Consider the following 18,018-nt stretch of genomic DNA (forward strand, 5'->3'; position numbering starts at 1 on the left):
AAAAGTTTGAGAGAAAAATAGTGTACAATAATAAAACAATGTGTCACGTCTTGTTTTGGCCCTAGTTTCTTGTCAGTCATGTTTCATGTCTTGTCATGTGATTCCTTTTTCTAGTCTTGTGATCCTATGTCATCAGAGTCCACTAAATTTCTCCACATATGTTTCCAGGAGACCATTCCCCTGGCAGGATCACATGAGGGCAAAGGAATCACATGACAAGACACGAAACACGTCTGACATGAAACATGGACCAAAACAAGACGTGACAAATTAATAATAATAATAATAATAATAATAATAATAATAGTTGATTAATCATTCAAAATAAATATTTATTTCATAATTAATTGATTTAACTATAATAATTTGACATAAAAATAATTTGACAAAGAAGTCTCCTATGCTCACCCAGGTTGCATTTATTTGATCAAAAATAAAATAAAAACTGTAATATTGTGAAATATTATTACAATTTAAAATAACTGTTTTATATTTGAATTTATTTGGTGATGGAAAATCTTAATTTTCAAGAAACGTTGTTATTATCAGTATTGTAAACAGTTGTGCTGCTTCATATTTTTGTTAAAAAATACAAATATGTTGTAGCATTATAAAATCCTTACTGTCACGTTTGATCAATGTAATGCATCCTTGCTGAATAAAATAATTAATTTCTTTAAAAAAAAAAATCTTAGTGACTTCAAACTTTTAAACAATAGTCTATATAACTCGCTTTATATTTTAGAAAGGGTCTCCTCCATATTTAAAACAAACAAACAAACACTTGACTGTTAGTCGTTTTGCTATCCAAACCACTGGTGTGGACTTGGTCACCTTTCCAGGACTTAGATAATTCTTATCTCCTGACTCAAAATAGACAGCGTTTATTCTAGTGTGGTGAGCGATTCTGAGACCTGGTCATTGGTAACATGAGAATGTCTCCTGTGGGAGAGTAATTAGATTAGCATAGCGTCTGAGAAAGGAGTGTGTTTGTGTTTCATTAGTGACTGCTGAAGCATCAGAGCAGGTGCACTCATCCGTCCTCCCTCTCGCCTTCCACTGTCATCGTCATCACTTCTGAACTTCTCTCCTTGAATTATTGTATTCTGTGTAACATCCTGTCACAGCACATTCGTATCTACTGAAGCTCTGCTCTTCTCTGGTAAACCTCTGTCCAGGCACGTTGCAGTACATGGCCCCCGAGATCATCGATAAAGGCCCTAGAGGTTACGGGGCACCTGCTGATATCTGGTCCCTGGGCTGCACCATCATAGAGATGGCGACAGGCAAACCACCTTTCCATGAGCTGGGAGAGCCACAGGCTGCCATGTTCAAGGTATAAATATATTTCCTTAAAGGGATAGTTCACTTTGAAATTAAATTTTGGTATGTTTTAGCTTACCTCCAGGGCATCCAAGATGTAGGTGTCTTTTTTTCCGCAGTAGTTTCAATTTTGATATTTTTAGGTCAAACCGTTCTTGTCTGTCAGTCATATAATGCAGGTCTATGGTCACTGTCTCAAAGAGCATGCACAGAGTCCAAATTAAAACAATTCCCCATCGTCCAAATTAAACAATTTCCCATCGTAAATACACATTGATGGCCTAAGACACGAAACGAGCGGTTTGTGTGTCCAAGTGATCTGAGGGCGCGCGCGCATCCTGGTGCGCATCCACTAGATGTCGCCTTGTCTACGGCAGTTCATTGGAACGAATGTCTTTAAGGCGACATCTAGTGTATATATCTATGCACCAGTCTGCGTACACGTCACACACCAGGATGCGCGCGCGCCCTCAGATCACTTGGACGTGGCTGTGTATAAGAGGTAAAAACGATATAAATACTGTTAGTTTTCTCACACAAACCGCTCGTTTCGTGTCTTAGGCCATCAATGTGTACTTACAATGGGGAATTGTTTAATTTGGACGATGGGGAATTGTTTTAATTTGGACTCTGTGCATGCTCTTTGAGACAGTGACCACAGACCTGCATTATATGACTGACAGACAAGAACGGTTTGACCTAAAAATATCACAATTGAAACAACTGCGGAAAAAAGACACCTACATCTTGGATGCCCTTGAAGTAAGCTAAAACATACCAAAATTTAATTTCAAAGTGAACTATACCTTTAAAAAAATAGAAATGTGATGATACTTCTAGTGCATTTGCATACTTCACACTTATGTGTATTCCCAATAAATGTATCTTTACTAATTTTACTGGATGGAAATTATAGCATGTTAATGCCAACTTTGATTAAAAAAACTTTCAAATATATCAATAGTGCAAATTCTACACTTATTATACACTACTGTTCAAAAGTTTGGGTATGTAAGAATTTATTTATTTTTTTGGAAAGAAATGAATACTTTTATTCTGAAAAAAATCCCTGAAAAGAAAATCATCATATTAGAATGATTTCTGAAAGATCATGTGACACTTAAGACTGGAGTAATGATGCTGAAAATTCAGCTTTGCCATATATAACATTGAAATTATATATATAATTTATAATAATTTATTTATGTATATGGGTCTTGAAGGTAAAGCAGTATATAATGTGTGTGTGCATATGTGTGTAATATAATTTTTTAATGTATTAATTTATAGCATTTTTTAAAGTAATATATAATTACTACATTATTTTTGGAATCATTTTGTTTAATAATCTAGTTTCAAAGCAGTAGGTAACCAACCAAGAAAGGATTTATTTATATGTAAATAACATAATATATAATAATATAATATTATAATAATAATAATAATAAATTATTTATTTATTTTTTAAATGATGAATAAAAATTAAAATAATCCTATCCTCTGAATAAAAAATATGGCTCATCGCAGTATGTTTTTTTGTAAAATATTGTGTATTGTTCATACTTTTCAATAGGCTATTATTAATCAGAGAGCATCTCCTCCATTCATCTCTGTTTTCTTTTCTACCAGGTGGGCATGTTTAAGATCCATCCTGAGATCCCAGAGTCTCTCTCGTCAGAGGCCAAATCCTTCATCCTTTCCTGCTTCGAGCCAGACCCAAATAAACGAGCGACGGCTGGGGACTTGCTCAAGGATCTGTTCCTGCGTCAAAACATCAAAGGCAAAAAGAGCAAGATCGCTTTCAAACCCTCAGGTAACGTCTCTTAGTCTAACATGCTTTCCACAGCTGTGATAATAATGTGACCTGGATTGACCCTTCTGGTCATATCCATGGTGTGTAAGGCATTTTGGGTCTGTGGGAGAGCGCACATGGATTATTTCTCGCAGGCAAACACACAGAGCTGCCAACCCCCCCCCCCCCCCCCCCCATAGCCCGGCATTCCTACTTCTCTGCGCTGTCTGGGATCCTCGCAACAGGTCCGAACTGCTCTCAGCCGGCCGATTGCGGTCCAGATTGAACTTGCACAAGAGATGGGTTGGAACAACAGGACCTGGAAAAGGGGAGGGGTCAGAGGAAAGCCCACAGTACGGCCTCACGCTACCATCACAAATTGTTTCCATCCTGCCGCACATGTCAGCTACCCCGCTGTCCGTGAAAAGCATTCTCAGGGTGTGGTGTTTCACACAAACATGCACACTGCTTTCTTACAAACCGCTCAGATTTCTCTTTGACATTGACAGGAGACAACAATGTTAGTGAAAGACAAGCTCTTTTCCAAATACGAGTGAGCTGCCTACTGCTGTCTGTCGCTTAAGATCATGAGTGACTCATTTAAAAAACTCTCCATGTAGTGAATAACATAAATACCTTTTTGCACAGAAGCCTTGGTTGATTTCAATAGTTTAGTGTTAGCATGTTGCTAAGCTAATGGCTTGATACTCTAATAAGCATAAACATAGGCTTGCCTACATACATATTTGGTGACATTTTTTATTATTTTTTTTTAAACACTATTTTGTTAATACTTTTAGGTATTGCATTATTAAATATAATTTTGTATACATAACCGTTAAAAAGTTTTGGGTCTGTATGTGTGTGTTTGCAAGAATTTGTTATTGCAAGTAAGGTTTTTGGAATGGTTTCTGGAAAATTTAATTTCTGTGAAGGATACGTGTTCCCTTAAAATTTGGTCAAAAAAAGTTTCCTCTTAGGAGGAGGTATATTTTGAGCAGTCTTTGCATCTGGAGCACGCAGATGATAACAACTCAATATTTCCTTCTCCCTTCACGCCATCCAATCGGCTGCTTGGATTCTCTGTGTAACAGTGTGGCAAGGTTTGTGTCTCCCATCTATGTGTCCTTATATGTTCCTGAGGACCATGAAATCATAATCACTGATCTTTTGCTGGTTTCTGGTTATTGTATTAAGTGCATGTTCTTTGTGTGCTCTGGTTCTTTGTGATATATTTTTCCTAATTCTCTTCAGTTTTCTTTTCCTTTCTGTTCTCAGTGATTTAATGTTGATCTGGTTCTAGGGGTTTAACTTACTATTGAAGCTTTTTAGAAATTTTTTTTTTTGAGTATTATTGTAATATTGTGGGTAACACTTTACAGTAAGTTTCCATTAGTTAATGTTAGTTAATATGCATTAACTAACAATGGGCAATACATTTGTTACAGTATTTATTCATTTTTTATAATTTTAGTTAATAAAAATACAACTGTTAATTTTAGCTCAGGTCCATTAAAACATATGAACAGATACAGTTTTTCATTTTAATAATGTATTACTAAATGTTGAAATTAACATTAACTAAGATTAATAAATGCTTTGTAAGTATTTTTTCATTGTTTATGTTAGCTCATGTAGTAGTTAACTAATATTAACAAATCAAACCTTATTGTAAAGTGTTACAATGTTGTGCTTTTATATTGTAATAGAAACCCAAATGGAAAATTAAATTAAATTAAATTGGGTGCTGTCAGTCAATTATTATTATTTATTATTAAATCTAATTAATTACAGTCAATCTCACATATTTGCTGATTTAAAAACCCTAATGTAAATATATTTATATTAATGTGGAAGATGAGTTAATCATTGAACAGGCATAACAAAACTTGTCTTTAGATGTAAATAAATTGTGTGTTTATTATGTATGTGTATATACAGTAGGTATTTATATTTATATGTCTATTGTATAGTCTATTAATGGCCTTTAGGAGGCATAATTAATTGTTGTTAATAACAATATAAAAAACATGTTGAATTGACAGCCCCAATCAAATGTTTCGTTTTAAAATGAATTAAAAATATAGGCTAACACTTGACTTTATTATCTAGGCTATTATAAATATTTATTGAAAGGTTTGAACTTCAGAGTGGGAAAAAGCCAAAAATGTTGGTAAACTCTGGTCTGACTGAATGAGTGCATATATGTGGGTGTGTGTACGTATAACCGTGTGTGTGTTTTACTCCATTTAGACTACATCCGCAGCGTTTCGCTCCCAGTACAGCTACAGACGGAGGCCACGGGGAGCAGCAGCAGTGAACCAGGCTCCGTGTCTCCAGACTGCGACTCCAAACAAGACGTGTTTTTCGAGAAGAAAAAACGCTCTAGCTCCGAGAACCTCATCAAACCACCCAACTCAAACTTCCTCAGGTGAGCTCAGAAGATTCCTCGCCAGAGCACTAAGGTGAATGCAGAGCTGAAAACCGGTCCAGACGAGTTTAGGTCATGCACTGGTCAGCGATAGCTGCAGTTGCTTAAGTGTGTATATGTATGAGATTATGTGAGCGTTGGATTAGCGTCTGGAATGTTAATGACGTGACTGTGTTTACGGAGCTTGAGTACCCGCGTCTGCTTCCGACAGTAAATCAACTTCCTGGGCATGAAGCGCTGAGGCCTGTCCTGACAGCTAGTCGACTCCTTGGAAACGCTGTTTAATTAACACGGAGGAATGAGGAGACAGGTGTGCTGGGCCGCGGTTTCTGGGCAGGTGTATGTATGTGTGTGTAATGAGATAATGCCTTTTACAACAGGTGCTCTCTGGTTGCTCATAAAATAATCCCATGAACACTTTACCGACCACTTCTTCACCTCGGTTTCAACGCACACACCCAATCACAGAGCTGTCACACATTAACCACGTTTCCTCTTTCCTCTAACGAAATCACGTTTTTAATCACCACTCCAGATTTATTTATACTTTGGCTGCCAAAGTTAACATTTACTTTTCAGATAGATTAAATTCACAGTTAATTCAATGATATTTGAAAGCTCAAAAAGTATGAGATCACCTATGAGCAAAACACTGTTTGTAAAATGTAATAAACATTCTGCTGCTGACTAGTGCATTTTTAATAACAATTATAAAACATTTAAAATTCCATATTTGAGATAATTAAAAAAAAATGTATGGTAAAAATCATAAGATTAAATTGTTTTAATTTATTGATAGCCAAATTAATACAATTAATATTTAAATGCTGACAAAATTTAAGATATGATGAAAATATATAAGATGTCCATGTATGGCAATAAATACAATAAAGTATGCCATTTAGGCAATACCACACGAGTAAGAGCTGCTTTTCCTGAATATCAGCACAATTGCAAATGTGATATTGATTTTATACAACAGTTCAATAAACAAGAAGTTAATATAAGGTGACTTACAGTTTAGACTATTTTTGTAAACAGAATATTGTCTGTTTTTGCTCTATTTCGCAAACGAAAATAGTTCCAAACAAATCCACAGTAGAGCCATTATGCATCTCCGAGCAACACACCGATATTTCGTAATTGAACTAATCGGTCTAATGAACGACTCAACAAGGCACGTTTAATACAGAACTGTATACTAGTATACTACCTGTACTACGTTACTCATGTCTATCTATGGCAGAAATTGTTAGAGTAGAATGCTGGTATGTAGTTCCGAATTCAGCAAGTCACTTGCTTTATCTCTGAATGATCAGCCGTTTTGAACGAAACATTTGACTGTGTGATTCAATGGCTGCGTCCGAAATCGCATACTCTCTTGAGTAGATACTTATTTTGAATAATTAATTACTTAACGACCGCTAAAGAAGTATGTTCTTTATAGTAATGTGTGAAGTATGAATATAATCTGGACGTACTACATCTGCCACGTTGCCCTTATCATGTGACATACCAGCATCAGTTGCGTCACTTCACTGGCATTCACAAAATCCTCTCCCGTGGCCTCATGGGATAGTAAAGTGCCCATTGTATGCACACTTCAAAATCTATCCGGAAGTAGTAGGTCATCCGTGTACATAGGGAAGTATCTGATTTCGGGTGCGGCCAATGACTCGCCTGTTAAAACAATGATTTCCTGCCAACTAATGACAGTTTTAGCTTTGTATCTATAAGTATTATTTCATTTTTTCCCCCATCTTTTTATTTTTCTATATTTATATCTCGTGCCTGCAGCTGATAAAATCACACTTGCGATTAAATCCACCATGCTGCATTAAAAAACTGTCTGCGCTTGCTGTCATTCAAGCACAATGTTATGAGATTGCTGGATAAGGACAAACTTGTCATGGCAAGTTTGCAACACTTCGTCATCGGAAAGCCTATAAGTAATTTCCATTAAACCCCTTATCTAATCCCTGTTCTCAATTTTTTTTTTCTTTGCTCTATGCCTAGTCATTTCGCTCTCCAATATGCTCGCTGAGGGGCTAAGAGAGTGATGAAGATTAAATGCTGTTTTTGGTCATGGTTGTGATTTCGGCAGTCACGATTCTGGTTAAAGAGATAGTGGTACATAAAATGCGTTTATGAATAGACTATCAAGTGTAAAAAAAGAGATAATAAAGTAATTACAGTCGCATACAGTTTTTTTGTCTGTCTTTTTTTCTCATTGAGAATTTTTTTCTCATTCTCTTTGAAATGGGCCTCCGAATTGCAAAGGCCGTATCTGTATATGGTACTAGAAAGTACTTCTTAAAGTACCATGTATATGTCCAAAAACACTGTATTACCATAGTAGAATCAATGGTCAAGAACCATGGCATTTGTAAGTGTATATACAACCATTCAAAAGTTTTTTTTTTTGTTGTTGTTTTTTGCTGTTCTTTTAAACATTTATTCAATCACATTTCCCACAAAAATATTAAGCAGCACAACTGTTTTCAACATTGATAATAATAAGAAATGTTTCTTGAGCAGCAAATCAGCATATTAGAATGATCCAAAGGATCATGTGACACTGAAGACTGGAGTAATGATGCTGAAAAATCAGCTTTACCATCACAGGAATAAATTACATTTTAAAGTATTTTGAAGTAGAGGACTATTTGGATTAATATGTTCTCACTGAATCAGTGTTAAATGTGTGTGATTCAGTGTTCCAGATGAGAGTCCTACAGCAGAAGACCGCAGCTCTCCAGCTTCCTCTGAGAACAGCGACTCCGGCCTCTTCCTGCTGAAGAAAGACAGTGAGAGACGTGCCATACTCTACAAGGTCCTCAATGAGGACCAAGATAAAGTGACCTCCAACCTCATGGAGAACCACATTCAGGTGTGTACCCCTGCGAATGTGTGTTAGTGTGTGAATAGTCTGAATCATGCACTGATTATTGTGTCCTTGTCTTTTAGGGTCAGGAGGAGCTGAAGTTGTCGGTGGACCACATCAAACAGATCATCTGCATCTTACGGGACTTTATACGTTGCCCCGAGCGACGCGTCATGGCAACCACTATATCAAAACTCAAATTGGACCTGGACTTTGACAGCACGTCAATCAACCAGATCCAGCTTGTTCTGTTTGGTTTCCAGGATTCTGTGAGTGGATTTAGGCTCAAAATAGTATCTTTTTCTAATGCTGCTGTAGTAAACAATCTCAGTGTCCTTCTCAGGCATGATACACAATTGATGAAATCCTATTCATCTCTCAGAAGATATGTTTGTTGCTCTTGTTTTTGTTGCAATGTGACACCAACAGAGGATTTTCAGTGTTCCATAATCGCACAGCACAAAGCTATACATTGATCAAATGATGTGTGATTTTTATCCACCTTGTTGTGGGACCAAATACATTCTTCAAAGATATTTCTCTTTCTTCATTCATCAAAGAGATTTTTCTTTGCTATATAGTGATCAACATCTTGGAGCATATTTTGTATAAAGATATATGATTGCATATATGATAAAGAAGGGGCTTTCGCACCGGTTCGTTCTGGGAACTAGCCGCCAAGGTGGTTCCCCGAGAGCTAATGGTTCCCCTAGGAACGGTTTCCTGGTTGCATTCACACCGCCAGTAGGAACTCTAAAGTCACGTAAGCCGCGCTTGTTGTTTTGACTTTTATTTTGACGGCGCTCTGCGCAGAGAATGAGCCTACAGCGCTCGCATTCTCCGTGTTCATTACTTTACGATGTGTCTAACAGTCCTGTCTAATACGTTATTAGATAGAACTGTTATAATTGTATGTAGAAAGTAGACAGTAATGAAAAGTCATTAGCATATGCCGTGTGGTTGTTGATGTCCAGTGTTACTATAGCTGAGCAGAAATACATAAGTTAATCATGTTTGGCTTGGTCCCCTCAAAGTTGCGTTGTATTTTCTCCTCAGCGTAAAGGTTTTCCATGTTCGTTTCGTGTGAGTAAACATATAGGCTATAATCTGTGTGTTTACAGAGCTTTTTTAAAAATGGGCAGGTGCTGGTGTTCCGCGTGCGTTCGGTCAATCAGCGTACACTAACATCACGGGTAGTTCCTATAGTGCTGGTTTAGACCCTACTTTGAAGTAGGACCTAAATTAGTTCCTCCAAAAGGCGTTCCTAGAACTAAAATCGTTCCTAGTTCCTGCACGCCAAAATCCGGGAACTTCCACCAATAGTTCTAGGAACTATGAAAAGGTTCCTTCAATGCGAAAGCCCCTTATGTTAGAATCTTGTTAGTGCCTCATTTTTGTGTTGCCTCAGTGTCTCCCTCTTGTGTTTGGTTTGAGTTTGATGACGTTAATATCCATCTTTCCTCACTGTTTGTGTCTCAGGTGAATAAAGTGTTAAGGAACCACCACATTAAACCACACTGGATGTTTGCCATGGACAACATCATCAGACGGGCTGTGCAGGCAGCTGTTACAATTTTAATTCCAGGTGTGTGAGTGAGAGACAAGGAAAAACAAGGAAATCAGAAACCAGAGGACTGAGACCTTTTTCAACAGTATCTCTCTCTCTTTCCTCTAGAGCTACAGACACATTTCGGGCCTGCATCGGAAAGTGAGGGCGCAGATAAGGACGCAGATGAAGTAGATGAAGAGGACGATGGGGATTTTGGATCAGTGGCACGTACGACGCAGGAAGATCAAGCCCTCACGTCTGGAGTCAGCACCCTGAGTTCAGTCATATCCCATGAGGCTCAGCGGCCACAGCACCCGCTGGGAGCCCAGCTCGGACGCCTCAAACAGGAGACTAGCAGGTACACACCGCAGTTCCTTCATAAAACACTCAATATCATTCTGATGAAGGGAGTTAAATGTAAAAATACATTTTTGACATCAGTTCGAATGCGAGTGGATTGAAAAACAAAACTCAAAATAGAACTAAAATAAAAAATAGGCTACTTATCATTAAAAAAAAAACTTTTTTTTCTCAAAAATTCTCAAAATACTGTTTGGGCTCAGTAAGATTTTTTCTTTCTTTTTTAAATGAAGGAAATCGCTTTTGCTCACAAAGGCTGCATTTATTTGATTGAAAATACAGTAAAAAAAATTTTTTACAATTAAATAGGTTTACAATAAAAAAAAAGATTATTTGATGATAAGAAAGTTCAAAAGAACACCATTTATTTGAAATAGAAATCTTTCGTAAAATATAAATACATTTACTGTCACTTTTGATCACGCCAATGCATCCTTGAATAAAAGTTTTAATTTCTTTAAAAAAAAAAAATTTTGACCCCTGACTTTTGAATGGTTATGTATTTTATATATTCAAAAATATACTTTGAGTATATTACCAATTAATTCCATTATTACTGACAATTTAATTATTTACTTTTTTTTCATATTTGTGAAAAACCATCATCTAGTTCCTTGCATTTTATACAAAATAAGACTCTCCCGTTTTACTTTTGAGTGTAGATCTTGATGGTTTTATGTTGCTTTTACAGTGTTACAGTGCGCTGACATTTCTTGTTGGATTTATATGGTGAAATGTGGTCTTTGAAGACTACAATTTGTTCATAATAAAGACCATAGCTTGAATAGTTTGAGAGACAGTGTGTCATGTCTCCCTCTGCAGGCTGCTTGAAGAACTGGTACAGAAAGAGAGGGAGTATCAGCAGGTACTGAGACAAACTCTCCAACAGCGGGTACACGACATCGAGCTTATCAGGATCAGACAGCAGTCTGCTGCAGGTTCGTTGTGTAACCAAATCATACACACTTATTGATTTAGACTCGCTTATTATTCCATTCACTCTGTCTTTATTTACACTGAAATCATACGTAGGCCTGATAATAGAGAAAGTGTTCGACTCACCACTATCTGATTTCCTGTGTCCCATTCTGACCTCTGGAGTTGTTTACAACCAGTTTATAGAACAAAGCAAATACAAGTTCTGTTAAAAAAACTTACAAGTCGCCATGCTGTCTACTGCCTACATAGGCAACAGTGTTGTGTTGTGGTTTTCTGAAATGAAGAGGGAAAGTCATTTTAATGTCTGTTTGTTTTTTATAAATCAAATGTAAATTTATGTCCTAGTTACACTTAATGTTGTCACATTTTTTGACACCTGGTTAAATAAACATTACTAACATCAAAAAAATATTTGGTACTATACGGTTATCCGGACCACATGTGATGACCTACCCCAACCCCGCCCCTAAACCTACCCGTCACTGGGGTTACGACCAACCAAGAGCGGTTGTTGTCACGTGTGGTCAGATGTGGTCCGGATAACCATATAGTACCAAATATTATTTTATTATATATATTTTTTTATTAAAACCAAGTATAAATCTTTTTATACATTTTGACTTTTTCATTTTTTTTTTTTTTACAAAAATAATAAAGGCAGTAACAATTTAAAGGGATACTCCACTTTTTTTTGGAAATAGGCTAATTTTACAACTCCCCCAGAGTTAAACAGTTGAGTTTTACCGTTTTCGAATCCATTCAGCCGATCTCCGGGTCTGGCGGTACCACTTTTAGCATAGCTTAGCATAGATCATTGAATCGGACAGGACCATTAGCATCTCTCTCAAAAAAATTACCAAAGAGTTTCGATATTTTTCCTATTTAAAACTTGACACTTCTGTAGTTACATCGTGTACTAAGACCGACGGAAAATGAAAAGTTGCGATTTTCTAGGCTGATATGGCTAGGAACTATACTCTCATTCCTGCATCAAGAAACTTTGCTGCCGTGCAGCAGGCGTAATGATATGACACAGCGCCTGAAAATAGGTCTAATAGGTTAGACAAACTTAGTCCTGGTCACATTGGAAGTTACTGAGCTGGGGACTATTTTCAGGCGCTGCGTCATATCATTACGCCTGCTGGACTCATGGTACGGCAGCAAAGTTTCTTGATTATTACGCAGGAATGAGAGTATAGTTCCTAGCCATATCAGCCTAGAAAATCTCAACTTTTTCTTTTCCGTCGGTCTTAGTACACGATGTAACTACAGAAGAGTCAAGTTTTAAATGGGAAAAATATCGAAACTCTTTGGTCATTTTTTTGAGAGAGATGCTAATGGTCCTGTCCGATTCAATGATCTATGCTAAGCTATGCTAAAAGTGGTACCGGCAGACCTGGAGTTCGGCTGAATGGATTCGAAAACGGTAAAACTCAACTCTGGAGGAGTTGTAAAATGAGCCTATTTCCAAAAAAGTGGAGTATCCCTTTAAACAATATGTTTTACTTGTGAACTGATGTTCAGCTGTTTTGTTTTTAATAGTCAACTTATTTTCATCAGTCATCAAGCTCTGTAAACACTGATCACAGCCACGAAGATGAACCTTTAATTTCACCAAGCAAAATGCTGTTTCAAGTTCGAGTTTGATGGGACATAAAACAGTGATGTCTAAGTGGCTGAGTTGTTTACTTACTTTTTAATTATTCTTCCCTTTAATACCATTAATTCTGTCAGAACCACTATCGGCAAATACGATTGACAATTAGCATACAGTTAGGATTGGAGGTATGGCAGCCTAGCATGGATAAGAGCAGGGAGAACAGCAATAACCCCCCTTAGGATAAACAGAACAGAACCAACATGAATGTATTGCAGATATCATTAATTCAAGATTTTAAAGTACAACATGATTCGAGATTTTATTCTGATTCAAGGGAAATCAGATTGCCATACTGACTGGCGAGAGGAGGAGCTGGGGAGGGAGAAGGGTAAATAGCTCCAGAGAAACGCGATAGTTGCTGAAAATACTGAAGGAGCTTATACCAGATAGCACACGTACATCACGGAGACGTCTATTTGATGTGCGTTTACATATGGAAGACGTATTTTTAAGAGTGTTTGCTCATCTGCAATACGTCTGTAGGACGTTTCCTGTCAGATGTAAAATAGACGTTTAGAAGATGTCTTTAAGATGTAATGATTTAGAATGTATGTTAAACTGACATCTTAAAGATGTCTATCAGATGTTAGTAAACAGCAGATGCTTTCCAGATGAAGTGATGTTTAACAGACATCTTGCAGACGTACGTGTGCTATCTGGGTATATGTCTACAGTGATAGGCATTGTATTCCTATAGGTAGACGTGTATCAGCTGAGAGTCAGCTGATGAGAGCTTGACTACCAGAACTGACGCTATGCTTAATTTCAGACTGATTAGCGCAAGAAAACAAAAGGTGGGATTTATCGGACTAACCAATTATAGCCAATCATAGAGAGACGCATTGTCCCGCTGTAACTTTATCTGCTGGTGTCACTGTTGGACAGTGTTACTTTAGAAAAACGAGTGATTAATGTCATATTTTGTCTTATTTGCACTAGAGGTAAGGGAGGCAATGCCTCCTTAAAAAGAATTGGATGAGAAAAGAATCGGAGGAAATGCCCATGGCACCGAAGTGACTGATTTTGAATGCTCTGCAGTCTTGTTACTCTGTGAGCCTTAAAATGCTGTCTAGAAGGATCTTAGCATCTGTGCTTAAATATTCCTTCATCTTTCCTTTGTCCTCATCAGAGACACCCTCCACCCCCTCTATATTTCACGTTGCCGCACAGCCCGAGCCTGACAAAAAGCTCACCGACTGGCTGAAAGAGCAGGGTGTTGACTCCAAGACCATAGATAAGGTGAAAACATACGAAACACTGAATCACACTGTTTGTATAGTGTCTTTCCCACAGTATAAAATGATGACTCACTGTTTAAGTTTTCATTGATAAACGAACAGAAGATTCATGCCAAGTGCTTGTGGTTTCTGACAGTTTGTTGCAGAAGATTATACACTCAATGACATTCTCAGCGATGTGACTAAAGAAGACCTTCGCTGCCTCAAGCTTAGGTGAGGGTTTTATTTTTATACGTTTAATTGAGTGATTGATTGTGAGTACTATTCATTTGCATAAAGTGACCTCAACCATTTGATCAAGCAAGCCACATTTAAAATGCAATAAATATAATAAGGTTGCACTTTATTTTACAGTATGTGCACTCAAGTGTACTTACCTTATCTACTTGTAGTAGATAAATGCATATTGTTTTGTTTTGTTTTTGTGCATACTATAGGGGTGGAGTGCTGTGTCGTGTCTGGAAAGCCATTCAGAGACACCGAAATAAAGGGCTTAGAAAGGTCAATAATGACGAGGGAAATTCAGAAGGATGAAAGCAGCAGGAAGTTGCTGATAATAAACACCTGAGCCAGCACAATGCATCCTCACACACATCCCTATAATGAGAGACTTGTAATTATGTCATGCTCTCTCCTGGTTGGACATGTTTACTTGTCTTTCAGCTATGACCTAATGTTTTTGTGGTATTTTTGTATATGTTTTAAGCCTCTCCAAGATTTACATCTAATTTCCATTGAATCTCAATTGGAAAACCCATGCGGATGAAACGGCTCAATCTAGGAAAGATCGTACTTTCCGCTATTTACAGCCTGTAAAGGAATGACCCTCTCCAAGTGACTTGGGACTGGGCCTACAATGGAAGAGGAGAGAGTGATACCTACTTAATGTAGGACTTCAGATCATGCCATTTTAAATGATAGAAAGTCTATATAGGTTACTGTTTGTTTTAGCGTTACAAGTCTGGAAAATGTGTTGAGTTCATTCTAAAATATTTCGTGACATACTTTTTTGAGGGACTGTATGGACAAAATGACCACAGACCTCTCGGACCAGGGCTAAGGAGCTTCTTTTAGATGTATTATAATAAGTTTGGATGTAATTACCCCAGTACGTAGATAAATACTTAAATAAACTCATCGTCATAATATTCAGTTGCAACTTTAGGAACTATGATACTTACCTGTACTTCAATTGTCGCTAGGGTTGGGCGATGCCTATCAATTTGTCATCAGATGATGCCTACAGTGAAACATCGACGCCTGTCAGCCATCGCGATGGACGATGGCATCGTCTATCGGCCCAACCCTAACCGACACACAACTTTCATTTTTTATAAAAATATGTGCAAGACCAGTCTTGCAGAAAACGAAACCTTTGGTTTACACCGCAATTTACGTTCCACAAACATGTGTCCAATTTCTTAAGAATGATGAGACCTGTTGTGTCAGTCAGTAGTTGTTTTAATTCAGGTTCATTCAGCCTTCATGTAGTCTGATACAGAGCTGAACACCATGACCTGAAAATGCAATGACTCAAAGCGCCAAAAGTGTTTGTCTTGGATTCACAGATTATTAAGTTTGATTTGATTGTTCATCTTTTGTTTTATATCTCAACTGTCGTGTTTCAGTGTTAATGCATTGCATATGTTGATCTGTTGAGTGAAAACGGTCGTGCTTGAGCACCATTGTTCCGTCTAAGCTATTTAAATTATTTCTCTACTGTGTGCGCCTAAAGTGATGTGATGATGGACGATGCCTTTCTCTAACTTTTAAAATGATTTGTAAACTGGATATTCAGGCTGTGTCTGAGAAAAAATGCCAACTTGCTTCTCTGATTGCCAAACTCTTCTGGTGAATAAAGTTCAGACATGCAACTGGGTTCCTAAATTGTCTGAACACAGCAAATAGTTTTTCCATTAAATGTAACATGACAGTTGTTAGAATAAGCAAGTCATTTGACTGCCTTCAAATATTTGCCATAGTTTGGAAACTAAACTATGGAAAATGTTGCAATCATGGGAACATTCTTGAGATAGAAAGACATGCATTTAAAATCATGAAATGTGAAAGAATTTTTTTTTTATATTTAAATGAAGTTTGATTTTATTAGGAGCGAAAACATTGTTATTGTAAGATTTCCTGTTCTGTATCATGCAAACTTAAGGAAAGTAACAGGTATCCCTGTAGTGGTGTTTGTTTTATATCAGTGACACAAATACGCTTTTTGCATAATTTTGCATATGTTCATCCTCAACTGCTCTCTGGAAATACGTCATGTTTTGGAAAATGAATCAAATTTGAAAATCTTCAGATGATCTGTTTTTCAGTTCTCAATCTAAATGCCAGATGCCAAAGAAAAAACGAATCGTTAGCATCACAACCATTCACTGGCTATAGATTAGACAAGATAACATATTAAGTCAAGTTTGATTTAAGTTCAGTCCCAGTCCTGTCATTTACTTGCGTAGTTTTTCTTTTACATTCAACAATAGTCTGTTAAAAAAAAAAAACAGTACTATAAAAATAGTCTAAGTGATTTGTTCATGATTTAAACTGATTCTCATAGTGGGTCTTGAATTAACACTGTGCAGAGAAATATTTCAGTAATGAAAAACAAGACTTACATTTCCGCCTTGGCCACACTGCTATAATTTGACTTGGAAGCCTTCTGGCTGTTTTGTTTGATTGAATGTTGTTTTGGCTTTCTTTGAGGTTAAGATAGTGTCACTGTATGGAAAATAGGCCTATGTATGTGCAAATTACTGGCATGCAACTTTTCAGAAACGGATCTTAAAAGCCATGTGTTTGGAATGTGATGCTTAGCTGCATCGCAAGACTAACATAAGTATGATGTAGAGTTTTGTCAAATATAAAATGTAGTTAGCTATCAAATCAGTGATGTAGAAAAAAAAACTTGCTGCGGCGCATCTTGTTTTTCAACTCTCGACTACCCAGAGGAAAAAAAAAAAACAATGAACATGCTATTGCCTTATCAGAGAGGCTGCATTTTACCTTGCTGTTTAGTTTTGCTTTATGCTAAAATACCCATTTACTTATTAATCAGTGATACATTTCCATATGTGAACATTTTATGAAAATAATTTTAGGCACTCGGTTTGATGTAAAGTCAACATTAGGTTTTGACATCAAATTAATACTAGTTTTTGACGCCTGTTAAACATGGGAGCTTGACGTCACACAAACATTGCGTTTAGACGCCAATTGATGTCGGTCCAATTTTCATTTTCAACCAAAATTTGATGTATGTCCAATGTTGGAGCATGACGTCAAACAAATCATGGGTTTAGGCGTCAACCCAATTTTCATTTTCAACTAAAATTTGATGTCTGCACAATGTTAGAGCTTGCCATCAAACAAACTTTGGATTTAGATGTCCACTTTGTTTTCATTTTCAAATTCAACCCAAATTCGATGTCTGTCCAACACTGGATCTTGACGTCAAACAAACATTGGATTTAGACGTCAACCCGATTTTCATTTTTGACCAAAATTTGACGTCTGCACAACGTTGGAGCTTGAGGTCAAACAACTATTGGATTTAGGTGTCAACCCGATCTTAATTTTCAACCAAAATTTGACGTCTGTCCAACGTTGGAGCTTGACGTCAAACAATCGTTGGATTTAGACGTCAACCCAATTTTCATGTTCAACCAAAATTTGACGTCTGCACAAAGTTGGAGTCCAACGTCTTCATGGCGTTACACTGATGTCCTGAGTCTGCAGGGAACACTTGTAAATGAGTGACCAATGTGAACGTTCTTTTCAGTGAATCAAATTTGGAAATGAAATCATCTTGTTTTTGTGTATGACCTCATATGTGA

At 37.0% G+C, this 18,018-nt stretch overlaps 1 protein-coding gene across 3 annotated transcripts in view; it reads left to right on the forward strand.

The window, feature by feature from the left end:
* The window catches only part of map3k15 (mitogen-activated protein kinase kinase kinase 15), a 31,201-nt gene extending 14,715 nt beyond the window's left edge, over positions 1-16,486 (forward strand). For all 3 annotated transcript variants that reach the window (XM_081353325.1, XM_081353326.1, XM_081353327.1), the window contains 11 exons: positions 1,179-1,336; positions 2,953-3,136; positions 5,369-5,546; positions 8,262-8,436; positions 8,514-8,699; positions 9,910-10,015; positions 10,106-10,337; positions 11,162-11,277; positions 14,068-14,177; positions 14,313-14,389; positions 14,614-16,486. In XM_081353325.1, the coding sequence (XP_081209451.1) occupies positions 1,179-1,336; positions 2,953-3,136; positions 5,369-5,546; positions 8,262-8,436; positions 8,514-8,699; positions 9,910-10,015; positions 10,106-10,337; positions 11,162-11,277; positions 14,068-14,177; positions 14,313-14,389; positions 14,614-14,710 (1,619 nt within the window). In that variant the 3' untranslated portion in view covers positions 14,711-16,486. The remainder of the gene's footprint in view (positions 1-1,178; positions 1,337-2,952; positions 3,137-5,368; positions 5,547-8,261; positions 8,437-8,513; positions 8,700-9,909; positions 10,016-10,105; positions 10,338-11,161; positions 11,278-14,067; positions 14,178-14,312; positions 14,390-14,613) is intronic.
* The last annotated feature ends 1,532 nt before the right edge of the window (positions 16,487-18,018 follow it).

Source organism: Scardinius erythrophthalmus (assembly GCF_964197995.2).
Source record: "Scardinius erythrophthalmus genome assembly, chromosome: 22".
NCBI lineage: Eukaryota > Metazoa > Chordata > Actinopteri > Cypriniformes > Leuciscidae > Scardinius > Scardinius erythrophthalmus.